This window comes from Sus scrofa, chromosome 14, assembly GCF_000003025.6.
Source record: "Sus scrofa isolate TJ Tabasco breed Duroc chromosome 14, Sscrofa11.1, whole genome shotgun sequence".
Taxonomy (NCBI): domain Eukaryota; kingdom Metazoa; phylum Chordata; class Mammalia; order Artiodactyla; family Suidae; genus Sus; species Sus scrofa.
Window position 1 is genome coordinate 77,791,819 of NC_010456.5, and position 14,291 is coordinate 77,806,109.

The window sequence follows — 14,291 nt, forward strand, 5'->3', positions numbered from 1 at the left end:
GAGGCAACAAGGTTAAGGATTAAAAAAACCCCAAACAGTAAGGATGGTGAATTGTCCTTGAAGACATTGTCTGCACATTGAAACACCACCAGCAACTGTTTACCTCCAGCCTCCTTGTTAGTGTGAGAAAATGGAGCGTTTTGTGTTTCAGCAGTGATTAGCTATTTATTATTTCCTAACTGATACAGGCACTCTAATGTGTGGCCCATGCCCAGGGGTGGTTGGGGGATTGTGCTGAGATAACCCTGTTTGCTTTTTTTCAGGCTGGAGTGGCAGATTCCACACTGAACTTGATATCTTGCTCTCCAAAGGTAAGGCCCCATTTTCCTCAGGGGTGAGTTTTCTCACAGGAGAGGCTTTGTTCCTTGATCACCTGACAAGCCCAAATGTCAGAGGACTCCACTGAGCACTCCACCCCCGCCCTGCTGGGGGATGCCTCGTCAAGACCCCCAGTACCCAGTGAGGTGAGCCTGATCACCCATCCTCTACAGACCCGGGATGTGACTTAGCTGGGGTCTCACAGTCAGGGCGTGGGGATTGGCTTTAGTTCTGTATGGCCCAAAGCTTGGGGTGTCCCCATTCTAGGGAGAATTTCTCCATTTGCATATGGGCCGGAGGTGCAGGGGCTTCTGCGACAGTAGATGACTTGATGGGGTGGGAGCTTCTGTGCCCACGCCTTCCCAGCCTCATGGTCAGGCTTCTGCTACAACAATGCTGTGGAGCAGCCTCAAGTCTCAGAGGCTTCTGAGAGAACCACCCACTTTCCTTGCTGCTGGGTCAGCGTCAGCTGGGCTGCGTCTGCTTTGGGTTGTGTGTCCAGATTGTTCTGAGATGAGTGGCTACCTGGGGACACTCTTTTCTGGTGGGCAGCACGGGTGCAAGAGGCCAACCATATACTGTGCTTTCAAAGCCTCTGCATTGGTCAGGTCTGCTGATGTTGGCCAAGTCACTTGGCTAAGGTCCTCATGGGGGCAAGTGTGTACCCTCCCCCCTCTGTGGGTGGCCCTGCCAGGTTGCATGGCAGAGAGTGTGGATATGTAGCCCTACTGTGGGTCAGAGACAAGGATTGGGATCAGCAGGCCAGTCTACACACAGATACCCCTGGGCGTCTCCAAAGTCCTGGGTGCCAAGACCCTACCCCGCCTCAGGGCAGGGCCTCCGCAAGGGTCCCTGCCTTGTGCCCAAGCTGAGGATGCCCCCGTCTGTTTCCAGAGGAAGAACCTGGCGCTCTGGGACTCATGGTGTCACCTGGAGTCTCAGGGCCACTCCTGCCTCCATCCATCCTCACTGCCATCCTGAATCCAGGTGGGGAGGCAGCTGAGGGGTTAGGCTCACCTTCCCCGGGTCCAGCTCAGAGCCCGCACCTCCCTGGGAGGGACAAGCCCCTTTCTTTCCCACCCATACTCAGGCTATGCCCATTCCTCCCCCCGCCCCCCAGACACTCGGACACAGAGCCTGGGACTCAAGGGTTCTGGTTGCATTGCACAGGACACCTCTCAGCGCTTGTTTACTTCTGGCAGCCCCTGAGCTGGCCTGGGGACATATTTTGTTTGCCTCGATCAAGGTTTTGCTTGTTTGAATGGAGCCAACACTGAACGATCAGCAAATGTAACAAAGAATGCAGATTTGACTCCCATTTCTTTTGAGAGAGCAGAAGTTTTGACAGTACTGGGCCCATTTTGCGGCAAACAGGTTGGCTTGGTGCTGCGTGGTACCTGCCTTTATTCCCCATGGGACATCTACCCTTGCCCCAGTCCCCACCACTCCCTGCTGTCTCAAACCCACAGAGGTTCACTCTTTTGCATATTGGTCTTTGTGCTGCTGGTGGGTGAGCTGTAACCTCCAATCTAATCCACTCCCCAGAGGCCCAGAGCAGAGAGATACGGGGTACAGAGCCTATCACAGGATTTTGTTTCTTTTTTTCCTCTTCCTGAGTAAGAGCTTCATCCAGATTCCAAAGAGCAGTCCCTCTTGTGGACTCCAAACACGGAGCCCAGACTCTGCAGCCCACCCCATTCGCTCAGATTGGGGTCCTCTCCCCCAAGGCAAAGCTGTTCATGCCGTGGTAGAAACTCAGAGCACCCCTGGCATTGCTGCCCCAAGAGCACAGCCACCTTGAGGGGAGAATCTAGACTGAGATGGGGCTTTGGGAGATGTTACAGACACCCAGGTCCCTGAGTTACATAGGGAGTGTCCCGAGATATAAACGGATGAGATACTAACTGCTGATACTTACATAGCAATTACTGAGTACAAGTCACTTCTCTTAACTTCATATTAACTCACTTAATCCTCACATAAACCCTGTCGGGGGAAGGCACCACTTTTATCCCCATCTTACAGATGAGAAAGCTGAAGCCCAGAGAGGTTAAGTAACTTTCCTAAATTTGCACAGCATGTAAGTGGTAGAGTTGGGATTTGAGCCCAGATTTTATGGTTTCAGGGTTTCTAGTTCTCAAGCACTGAAGTATCCTAGAGGAACTGCCTATTGAAGTGGCTGCTTTTTCTGTAATATCTCATTTCACCCTTGGACTTGCTCAGTAAGGTCGGGTTGATTTGGCTATGAGAGACAGAAAAATCCAAAAGAACAGTGACTTAACCAAGGGAAAACTTTATTTCAATTTTACGTAGATGTAAGTGGTAAGGAGGCTCCATGGCCAACAGAGACTCAGGCTTCTACTCTGCTGTGGTGCCATCCTTATCATATGGCATCTCCTCATTGAACAAAATGACTGCTTGAGCACAAGCCGTCACACTTTCAACCCGGTTTTCAGGATACTCTACTTGCATCTCTTTGACCAGCTCTTAGTCACAGGACCATGCTTCAGCCTCAAAAGAGTCCTTTTTTTTTTTTTTTTTTTTTTTTTTTTTGTCTTTTTGCCATTTTCTTGGGCCGCTCCTGTGGCATATGGAGGTTCCCAGGCTAGGGCTCGAATCGGAGCTGTAGCCACTGGCCTACACCAGAGCCACAGCAACGCAGGATCTGAGCCGCGTCTTCGACCTACACCACAGCTCATGGCAACGCCGGATCCTTAACCCACTGAGCAAGGCCAGGGATGGAATCCGAAACCTCATGGTTCCTAGTCAGATTCATTAACTACTGCGCCACGACTGGAACTCCTCAAAAGAGTCTTTATTACAGAGAGTTATATGTTCAATGAAAAAAAATCAGTTCTATTATTATTAAACTTAAAATAGAGAGTGGATCCTGAGAACATTCAGCATCATTCCTATGCTTTACAGATTAAGAGACTGAAGCTCAGAGAGGTGAATCACCTGCTGGAGGTCACACAGCCAGGAAGAGGTGGAGCCTGGATCTCCTGTCCCTGGGCCCTTTGGAGCAGGTGGGCCTCCAAAGATACACTCTGCTGAGTTCCTGCCGGGTGAGGAGGACTGTGGATCTGTGCACAACCCTCTCCCTGGGCCCCAGGAACACCAAGAGCCCAGGTCCTACCAGCCAGGCAGCCTTGTGCCTGCCAGCCCTGCCAGCTTCTCTGGGCCAGATCCATCACCCCAGCACCAACCATGCCCTGGGCCTGACTCCATCCATCCGGCATCGACTGTGCTTGGGCACATTCCTGAGGCGCTGAATAATTCAGGTCTGGTAATGGGGTAATGAATTTACTGACAACCCCATGTGGTCTCGGTACTTACACTTCAAGAAATACTGACTCCCCAGGCCGGCTGGGGCTGGAGATGTACACACGCCGAGAAAATGTTGCCTTCACCCACTTCGTGGGGTTCAGGCCTGATGGAATCATGACCCGACTTTGGTCTCATTGGTTCTTCAGCTGCTTGGAGGAGGCGGGGGTCTGGAGGCAGAGGGACTGTCCAGTTGGAACTTTGGGGTGAAGCGAAAGTGGAACCCCAGGAGCTTGAACATGCAGAGCTGGAAAGGAACCCAGCGACCCTTTGGTCCTGCATACCCATTTTAGGAACAAGGAAACTGAGGGTCTTGGCAGGGACAGACCCCTGCATGCTGTGTTCTGTGGCTGGGGACGCTGGGTCTGACTCGGGGCTCCAGGAAGACCTGCTTGTTTTCCTTCTAACCTGATGGTTCCCCGTCCCCCAGCTGTAGGAGGTTGCTGCTGATGGCTCCCAGCTGCCCCTTCGCTGGGGATGAGCTCACAGCCAAACGAGGGCCATGCCCCGCAAGGCCGCCCCACACTGCACGACCTGAGCAGACTGTGGCCAGTGACCGGCTGATGTGGTGCAAAAGGCCACCCCAAGCCTCAAGGTAGGATGAACTCTGTGATGCTGTTCAAGCTCCAGAAGTCTCGGTGGGACCAGGCTGTGGCTCGGCCCCAGCTGAGACCACTTTCTGGCTCAGCCTTTACCCCTTCCCCATCCTGTCTCCTCACTCTCCTTCTCAGAGCCTTTCCCTGTAAATCATCTGAGTGCAAACCCCCAACCCAGGCTCTGCTTCTGGGGAACCCTCCTGAGATAGCTGCATTTCCTGGTCTGAGCCTTTCTTTCTTAGGTCTCCTTTCTGAGTGCTAAGAGAGGCTCAGAAGCAGTCCTTGGCTCTGGCTCTGCCGTATGATGGTGAGGAAGTCATTTCTCCACCCTGGGCCTCCATTTCTTTGTACGGCTGGGGTGAGAGGGTGGCCCTCTCTCAGGACTCGTCCAGCTCTGAAGGTCTGTGATACAACCTGAGATGCCAGGAAGCCTTCTCCTCCCCTACCTAGCCCTGCATGTACGTGAAATCCTGCTGTTGGGGTCTCTTCTCTGAAGGCTTTTTCAAAATGCAAAGACATATGAGATTAGAATGAGTTTCATATTAGGTGATCATGCTGCAGGGCAGAATTTCTCAGGGTAGGATGCTTGGATTATCTGAGTCCATCACCTGAAGAGGTGCTTATTTTTACTATATCTCTTCCCTTCTTCATAATTTTTTTTTGAATATGGTATGTGATGTCTGGAGCTGCAGCAGCTATCTTTCAGTCATGAAGAAACAGCATGAGGTGTTAACAACAAGCTATGGGTGGTGAAGCAGAAATATAGAAAGAAACTGGTTTTCAATAGTATTTCTGAGTCATTGCACAAAACCTGAAAACTGTCTCTAAATCTCAGGACATAAAATAATTAAGTATCTTTATTGCTCAAGCAAGCCCTGGTTAACTTCCTGTTATTTGCAGGGCAAAACATTCCAAACAAATCAACAGCCTTTTTAAAATTTAAAAAATTTTAAAATTTAAGTATAGTTGACTTACAGTGTTGTCTTAATTTCTGCTGTACATACAGCAAAGTGATTCAGTTATACATAATACATAGATTTAAAAAAATATTCATTTCCATTATGGTTTATCACAGGACATTGAATATAGTTCTCTGAGCTATACAGTAGGATCTTGTTGTTATCCCCTCCATGTATAATAGCTTACATCTGCCAACCCCAACCCCCCACTCCATCCTTCTCCCAACCCCCTTCCCCTTGGCAACCAGAAGTCTGTTCTTCTGGTCTGTGAGTCTGTTTCTATTTTGTAAATAGGTACATTTGTGTCATATTTTAGAATTCACAAATAAGTGATACCATATGGTATTTGTCTTTTTAACTTCACTTAGTTGGAGAATCTCTAGTTCCATCCATGTTGCTGCAAATGGCATTATTTCATTCTTTATTATGGCTGAGTAGTATTCCATTGTGTATATATACCACATCTTCTGTATCCATTCATCTGTTGACATTTAGGTTGTTTCCATGTCTCGGCTGTTGTGAATAGTGCTGCTTTGAACACAGGGGTGCATGTATCTTTCTGAATTACAGTTTTGTTTGGATATATGCCCAGAAGTGGGATTGCTAGATCATATTGTAGTTCTATATTTAGATTTTGAAGGAACCTCCATACTGCTTTCCATAGTGGTTATACCAATTTACATTCCCACCATTAATGTAGGAGGGTTCTCTTTTCTCCACACCCTCTCCAGCATTTTTTAAAATAGATTTATTGATGATGGCCATTCTGTCCAGTGTGAAGTGATACCTCATTATAGTTTTGATTTACACTGCTCTAAAGTGATGTTGAGCTCTTTTTTTCCCCTTTTCTTTTTATGGCTGCATATGTGGTGTGTGGAAGTTCCTGGGCTAGGGGTTGAATCAGAGCTGTAGCTGCAGGCCTATGCCACAGCTATAGTGACACTGGATCTGAGCTGTATATGCAACCTATGCCACAGCTTGTGGCAATGCTGGATCCTTAACCCACTGAGCAAGGCCAGGGATTGAACCCACATCCTCACTGAGACTAGTTGGGTCTTAACCCTCTGGTCTACAATGGGAACTCCATTTTTTCATGTGTCAATTGGCCTTCTGTATGTCTTCTTTAGAGAAGTGTCTGTTTTGTTCTTCTGTCCATTTTTTCTATTGAGTTTTTTTTTTTTTTTGGATACTGAGTTATATGAGCTGTTTGTATATTTTGGAAATTAAGCCCTTGTTGGTTGCTTCATTTGCAAAGCATTCTGTAGATTGTCTTTTTGTTTTATGATTTCCTTTGCTGTACAAAAGCTCGTAGGTTTAAGTCCCATTTGCTTATTTTTGTTTTTATTTCTGTTGCCTTGGGAGACAAATCAAGCCTTTATCTTGTTGAGTCATAATAAAAATCTTTTAAAGTAGGGATTATTATTTTTGGCTCAGAGAGGTTAACTGACATAGCTAAGATCATGTAGCTGGCAAGTGGGAGTATGCTTTTGGGATGGAATTTTCAGGTTGGGAGGAACTTTGGTTATTTTGATTTGTTTTGTTTATTTGTTTGTTTGTCTTTTTAGGGCTGCACCTGCAGCATATGGAGGTTCTCAGGCCAGGGGTTGAATCAGAGCTGTGGCTGCTAGCCTAAGGCACAGCCACAGCAACGCCAGATCTGAGTCGTGTATGCAACCTACACCAGAGCTCATGGCAATGCTGGATCCTTAACCCACTGAGCGAGGCCAGGGATCAAACCTGCATCCTCATGGATACTAGTTGGATTCGTTTCCGTTGAGCCACGATGGGAACTTCAGAACTTTGATTATTGATGAGTATTTAATTCCTGTCTTCACTGCATGTGTCCTAGTGTATTTTGACCACTGGGAGTAGATCCCCTCTCTTGCCACTCTGGCCTTTGGTCATTCTTTCCTTATCTATCCCACTCTAGGTCTCAGCTTAGTGACTTGGGAAAGGTCCCTGGTGGAGTGAGGAGAAGGAGGTGGCAGGTATTCACTGTATATTCCTTCATGGGGTTTTCTGAATGAGTGTGAGCAGATTCAAGGGGAAAATTAAATCATTTTGGAGATGATTCTGGCCTCTAAACAGTACTTGGCCCCTGTGGGAGGTTAGAGTGAAAGAGAGAAAGATTTTAGAGACAAAAATAGACAGAGGGATGGAAGGAGAGGGTGAGAGAAGCAGAAGTTGAGGAGGAGGAGGGCAAAAGGAAGGGAGAAGAGAAGGATGCCTTGGCTTGTAGATCATCCCTCCAGCCTCTGCCTGCATCTTCACATTGTGTTCTCCCTGTGTCTTTGTTTCCAAATCTCCCCCTTACAAAGGACACCATCACATTTGATTAGTGGCTCCTGAACTCCAGTATTACCTCATCTCAACTAATTGCATCTTCAATGACCCTGTTTCTCAAATAAGATGACATTCTGGAGTCAAGGGTTAGGACTTTAACTTATCTTTTGGGGGGGACATAATTCAACCCATAATATATAGTTATCATTTTTAGCCATGGTTTGCAAGTGATTTGTTATGCTGCAGTAGTTACTCAGAACATCGCAATTAAGGAGTGGTTAGGGAAGCAAGTAAAACATCAGTGGAAATGTTGTTTACCAGAACATCCCTCTAGGAGGCTACTGTATGTGGTTGCAATAATTGATTTTCTAAATAGCTTGGGATTGGGGGTGGGGGCTGGATCCTCCCTGCAAAAGGTTATGTTCCAGTAATAACATGTGCTTGAATAATGACAGACGTTTTCCCTAATGCCTTCTAAGGTAGGCAAAGAGCTGAGTTTTGCTTTGTAAGGTATTCCTTCCCCTTAAATAAATGTTGAATATTTACTTAAAGAGAATCAATGTGAGTATTAGAGTGTTCCTGCCCTCCATATATCTCAGCATGGTCATGTTTATTAACACCTATGTCATCATATCACTGATGAACTGTGGGCTGCAGTTGCCTGGTTAAGTGTCTGATTTCTCCATAGACTGTAAGCAACCCTGAGAGCAGGGATAAGCTCTTTCTTGCTCTCCCCTGAATCTGAAGTGCAGCTTTTGGCACATAGTAGGTGCTTAATGGTTAGTCTCTGAAACTATGGATATTGGAAAAAGAACAAAGTGATTTAAAATCTATATGGTGATGAAAGGTTTACAGATATATCAGCTACAAAACATCTAAGGATGCTAGAAAAAATATTTTTGAAATTCTCTTCTGTTAATGGAACAGTCTCTAAGAAAAAAAGGGAATTGTGAGAGGTCAGGAACAAATTGTAAACATCAGTCCAGGGAAGTAAATGTTTCTGAAACTGCTGTACATATTGAAGACTTCTACCTTGTTGGGCAGCCTAACGTTCCATACCTTGAGCTTCCATGGCACAAGAAAGACAAGGAAGAAGCAAGGGATCATAAACATGACCAGGCAGTTTTGACAAAGAACAAAACAGAGGTTCTAGGAATTTAAATATATCACATATGAAATTAAAAACTCAATGGAATGGTTAAATAGAATAGACACAGATGGAGAGGGAATTAGTAAACTGGAAGATAGATCCAGGAAAAATGAAAATACAAAGAAGGAAGGAAAAATGAAGATGTGAAGAAGAGGTTAAGTGACATAGATGATGGAATGTTAAGCTCTAATATATGTCTAATCAGATTTTTGGAAAGCAATTGTAGGAATAATGAGAGAGATGTAATATTTGAAGAGATAGTGGCCGAGAATTTTCTATGATTATTAAAAAAAAATGAATCTTCAGATTCAGGAATTCAAATGAATCCCTAAAAGGATAAATAAAAAGAAGTCCATATACAGATACATCATATCAAATGGAATATCAAAGGCAAAGAAATGATCTTAAAAATACCAGGAAGAAAATAAATTTTTGTTGTTTACAACTTCTATAATTAAAGGAAATTAATCTAATGGTGATTAGTTATAATGGTATGAATAATAACCATGAATGACAGAATAATGACTTTAAAGGACTTTTAAAAAGTCATACCAACTAGGGCCTGCATATCCCAGTCCCTAATAAGACTGAATAATTTCTTAAAAGATAATTTATCTTTTAAGAGTAAGTATAGGAGTGTCCGCTGTGGCACATTGCTTGGTTAAGGATCTGGCATTCCTGCAGCTATGGCTTAAGTCGTAGCTGCAGCTCACATTCTATCCCTGGCTCAAGAACTTTCATTTGTAAAAAGAGTTAAAACAGATTCTAGGTATGTACTAAAGAGAATTGAAAACATATGTCCATGCAAAAACTTGTACACAAATGTTCACAGCAGCATTATTTATGATAGTGAGAAAGTGGAAACAACCCATATGTCTACCAACTTATGAACAGATAAACAAAATATGGTATAGCCATACAGTAGAGTATTACTTGCCATAAAAAGGAATAAAGTTCTGATTTTGGCAACAACATGGATGAACCTTGAAAACATTAAGCTAAGCAAAAGAAGCTAGACACCAAGGTCACAAATTGTATGATTTCATTTATATAAAACATAATAGGCACATCCATAGAGAGAGAAGGTAGATTTGCGGCTGCCAGAGGCTGGAGTGGAATGTGCAGTGACAGCTAATGGGCGTGGGGTTTCTTTTTTGAGTGGTGAAATATTATAGAATTAGATAGTGGTGATGTTTATAAAACCTTATACATATACTAAGTGGAGTTCCCTGGTGGTCTAGTAGTTAGTAGTTAGGATTTAGTGCTTTCAGCACTGCAGCCTCAGTTCAATCCTGGTCTGGAAACTGAGATCCCATATTAAGCTGCTGTATGCTGAAGCGCCCCCCCCCCCAAAAAAAAAAATTCCCTGGTGGCTCAGTGGGTTAAGACTCTGGTATTGTCACTGTTGTGAGACAGGTTTGATTCCTGGCTTGCTGTGGACGTGGTCAAAAAAATAAAAGAAAAAAACAGTATACTAAAGCTGAATTGTACACTTCCAAAGGATGAATTTTATAGTATGTGAAGTATATCTCAATGAACATGTAAAAAATAAGAAAAAGGGTGGAAATAAAGACATTTTCACTTATAAGCTTACCTTGGATTTGCAGGTTCAGTTCCAGATGATTTTGATAAAGCAAATGTTGCAGCAGGGCAAGTCTCACAAATTTTTTGGTTTCCCCGTGCATATAAAAGATCTGTTTTTACTATAGTCTGTTAAGCATTCAAAAGCATTATGTTCAAAAAATGTTCATACTTATTGCTAGGGAGTTCCCTTTGTGGCTCAGAGGTTAACAAACCCGACTGGGATCCATGAGGACACGTGTTTGATCCCTGGCCTCGCTCAGGGGGTTAAGGATCTGGTGTTGCTGTGAGCTGTGGTGTAGGTCACAGAAGCAGCTCGGATCCCGTGTTGCTGTGGCTGTGGTGTAGGCCAGCAGTTGTAGCTCCAATTGGACCCTTAGCCTGGGAATGTCCATATGCCACGGGTGCAGCCCTAAAAAACAAAGCAAAAAAATAATATATGTAATATATATTTATTGCTAAAAATGCTAATCATCTAAGTAACTCACCTTTAGTGAGTTGTAGTAGTAACGTTAACGATTACTGATCACAGATCACCATGGCAATATAGTAATAGTGAAAAAATTTAAAATATTGTGAGAATTACCAAAATATGGCACCAAGATAACGAAGTGAGCAGATGCTGTTGGAAAAATGGCTTCAGTGGATTTGCTTGAGGCAGGGTTGCCACAAACTTTCAATTTGTAAAGAGCAACAACAACAGCAAAATCAAACCACAGTGATGTGAAGAGCGATAAAAGGAATGCCTATTTATTAAAACTGAGAAAATTTATAAACAATAGACCTCCATTCAAGGAGTTTCTGAAGGATAAACTTGAAAAGAAAAATTATCTCAGGAAAAAAGTCTCAGATACAAGAAGCTGTGATGAATTGAGAAAGTAGTAAAAAATATGGGTAAATCCAAACAAGTACACTGACTGTCCAAAACATTGTCTATTCTGTGGAGTTAAACGGGAGATAGAGCTAAAAGCCGGACTGTAGGTAAATGGAATTAAAGCTTTCAAAGTACTTCGCATTTTTCAAGTGAGGGGTAAGACATTGATTATTAACTTTAGACTTAAGTTAGGTAATAACTTGAAAATGCTGAGTCACCAATAAAAACTAGGAAATAGAATGCTTCACCCCTATACAGTAGAAGGAGGAAAAATGAATGAGTAAAAAAAACCCTCAATCAATTCCAAACAATGCAACACAGAAAATGAAAATAATCCTTAGAAAGCAGGACAAATTAAAAACAAAATAAGATCATAGAAATGAGTCAAATATATTTGTAAGCTTTATAGATATAAATAGATCAAACTCTCCCATTAAAATTCATATACCATAAGACTAGATTGAAAAAAAAGTATAACCAGGAAGTTGCCTGATGGCCTAGCTGGTTAAGGATCCAGCATTGTCATTGCTATGGCTCGGTTTGCTGCTGTGGTTGGGTTCAATCCCTGGCCTAGGAACTTCTGCATGCCATGGGTATAGCCAAAAGAAAAAAAAAAAAAGAATAGCCAGAAGGATAGATTGGGATTTTTGGGGTTAGCAGATCAGATGAAACTGCTACATATAGAACAGGTAAACAACAACTTCCTACTGTATAGCACAGGGAACTATATACAACATCCTACATTAAACCATAATGGAAAAGAATATTTTAAAAATAATGTATATATATGTATGACTGAATCACTTTGCTGTATGGCAGAAATTAACATTGTAATTTTAAATTATACTTCTATTTAAAAAAATGCTGCTTACATGAGACATGTCTAAAACATGAGGACAGATTAAAAATTGTAAGGAAAATATCAGAAAAATAGTAAACCAAAAGAAAATTGGCATAGTTATATTACTGTCAGATAGAATGGACTTTAAGGCAAAAGGGCATCATTAGAGATATAGAGGGTCACTGTATGAAATTTAATTTAATCAGGAGAAAATAGTTCTAAATTCATGGATACTTAATAAGTCCTTTACCATATATAATTTGAAAATATTTTCTCTCTTTCTTTGTGGATGGTCTTTTCACTTTATTCATGGTGCTCATAGGACCACAAAAGTTTTCAGTTTTTTTGTTTGTTTGTTGTTTTCAGCTTTTTAAGGCTACACCTGTGGCATATGGAAGTTCCCAGGCTAGGGGTCGAATTGGAGCTACAGCCACTGGCCTATGCCACAGCCACAGCAATGTGGGATCTGAGCCACATCTGCAATCTACACCAGAGCTCATGGCAACGTCGGATCCCCAGCCCACCGAACAAGGCCAGGGATTGAACCCGCATCCTTGTGGATCCTAGTCAGATTCGTTGACCACTGAGCCATGAAGGGAATGCCCCAAAAGTTTTCAATTTTAAGTTCAATTTTTTGATTTATTTTTCTTATTTTTGCTCATACTTTTGGGGTCATGTCTAAGCTCTTAGACTTAGATCTTATATCCATTTTGAATAAATTTTTGTATATGGTATGAGGTAAGGGTTCAACTTCATTCTTTTGCATGTGGATTTCCTGCTGTTCTGGCATCATTTGCTGAAAAGACTATATTTTCTCCATTGAACGGTCTTATACCCTAGTCAGAAGTCAGTTGTCCATAGATACATGGGTATATCTGTACTTTCAATTTTAGTTCATTGATCTATATATTTTTCCTTGTGCCAGTACCACGCTATCCTGATTACTGTTGCTTCGTATCAAGTTTTGAAATCAGGAACTGTGAGTCCTCATGCTTTGTTCTCATTTCTCAAGATTCTTTTGGCTATTCCTGGTCCCTTGTAAGTCTATGTAAACTTTAGAATTGGCCTGCCACTATCTACAAAGAGGTCAGCTGGAGTTAGTATATGAAAACTGATAGTATATGAAAACTGGAGTTAGTATATGAAAACTGTTACATTAAGAATGGGTAGACGGAGTTCCCGTCATGGCTCAGTGGTAAAGACTAGTATCCATGAGGATGTGAGTTTTATCCTTGGCCCCGCTCAGTGGGTTAAGGATCTGGTGTTGCTATGAACTGTAGTGTGGGTTGCAAGACACAACTCAGATCCCGTGTTGCTGTAACTGTGGTGTAAACCAGCAGCTACAGCTCCCATTTGAGCTCTAGCCTGGGAACCTCCATATGCCATGGTGCAGCCTTACAAAGACCAAAAAGAAAAAAAAAGAATGGATAGGCCACAAGGTCCTGCTGTACAGCACAGAGACCTATGTCCAATCACTTGTGATGGAACATGATGAAAGATAATCTGAGAAAGAGAGTGTGTATAGATGGATGACTGGGTCACTTTGCTGTGCAGCAGAAATTGACAGAACAATGTAAATGAACTCTCATAAAAAGATTTTAAAAATAAGCATGATTACAAAAAAAAAAAAGTCAGCTGGGATTCTGACAGGTATGGCACTGAATCTGTATTCAGGTCTTACATCTCTTTACAGTGTAAGCATATCTCCAATCAGTGAGTCCATGAGAATAGAACCAAAGGGCATTCCTTTTTTTTTTTTTTGCTTTTTCTAGGGCCACTTCCCACAGCATATGGAGGTTCCCAGGCTAGCAGTGGAATCAGAGCTGTAGCCGCTGGCCTACGCCACAGCCACAGCAATGCAGGATCCGAGCCGTGTCTGCAACCTACACCACAGGTCATAGCAACACCGGATCCTTAACCCACTGAGCAAGGCCAGGGATCGAACCTGCAACCTCATGGTTCCTAGTCGGATTCATTAACCACTGCGTCATGATGGGAACTCCCAAAGGGCATTCCTAACCAAGCTGGTCTGGTGTGCCCCATGTATGTGTCTTTGAAAAGCTACACTCAGAGTGAGTGTCACTGGGACCGAATGGGTGTGGTAAGACTGTAGATGACTGAAATAGGAACTCAAGTCTTCAAGACCCTTTTGGGGGTGTCATCATGATTATCATGACTATGCATAATCCTATGCTGGGTCCTTCAAGAAGCAGACCTTGAGGTGAGGAATTGTGTGAAAGCAGTTGTGGGAGGTGGTCCCAGGAAGTTCTGGAAGGGGAGTGGGGAAGGGGTCTGGGGAGGGGAAAGAAGTCAGGAGAGTGCCTAAACGAGCAGGTTACTGCTGTGGGTATCTGGGACCCGTCCC

The 14,291-nt window shown here is 43.3% G+C and overlaps 1 protein-coding gene across 1 annotated transcript in view; it reads left to right on the forward strand.

The window, feature by feature from the left end:
• Window positions 1–14,291, forward strand: part of LOC106507128 — a 135,044-nt gene that overhangs the window by 2,621 nt on the left and 118,132 nt on the right. Inside the window, exons 2-4 of the mRNA XM_021073149.1 lie at window positions 264–311; window positions 3,244–3,344; window positions 4,073–4,237. Of these exons, the coding sequence (XP_020928808.1) occupies window positions 4,092–4,237 (146 nt within the window). The 5' untranslated portion in view covers window positions 264–311; window positions 3,244–3,344; window positions 4,073–4,091. The remainder of the gene's footprint in view (window positions 1–263; window positions 312–3,243; window positions 3,345–4,072; window positions 4,238–14,291) is intronic.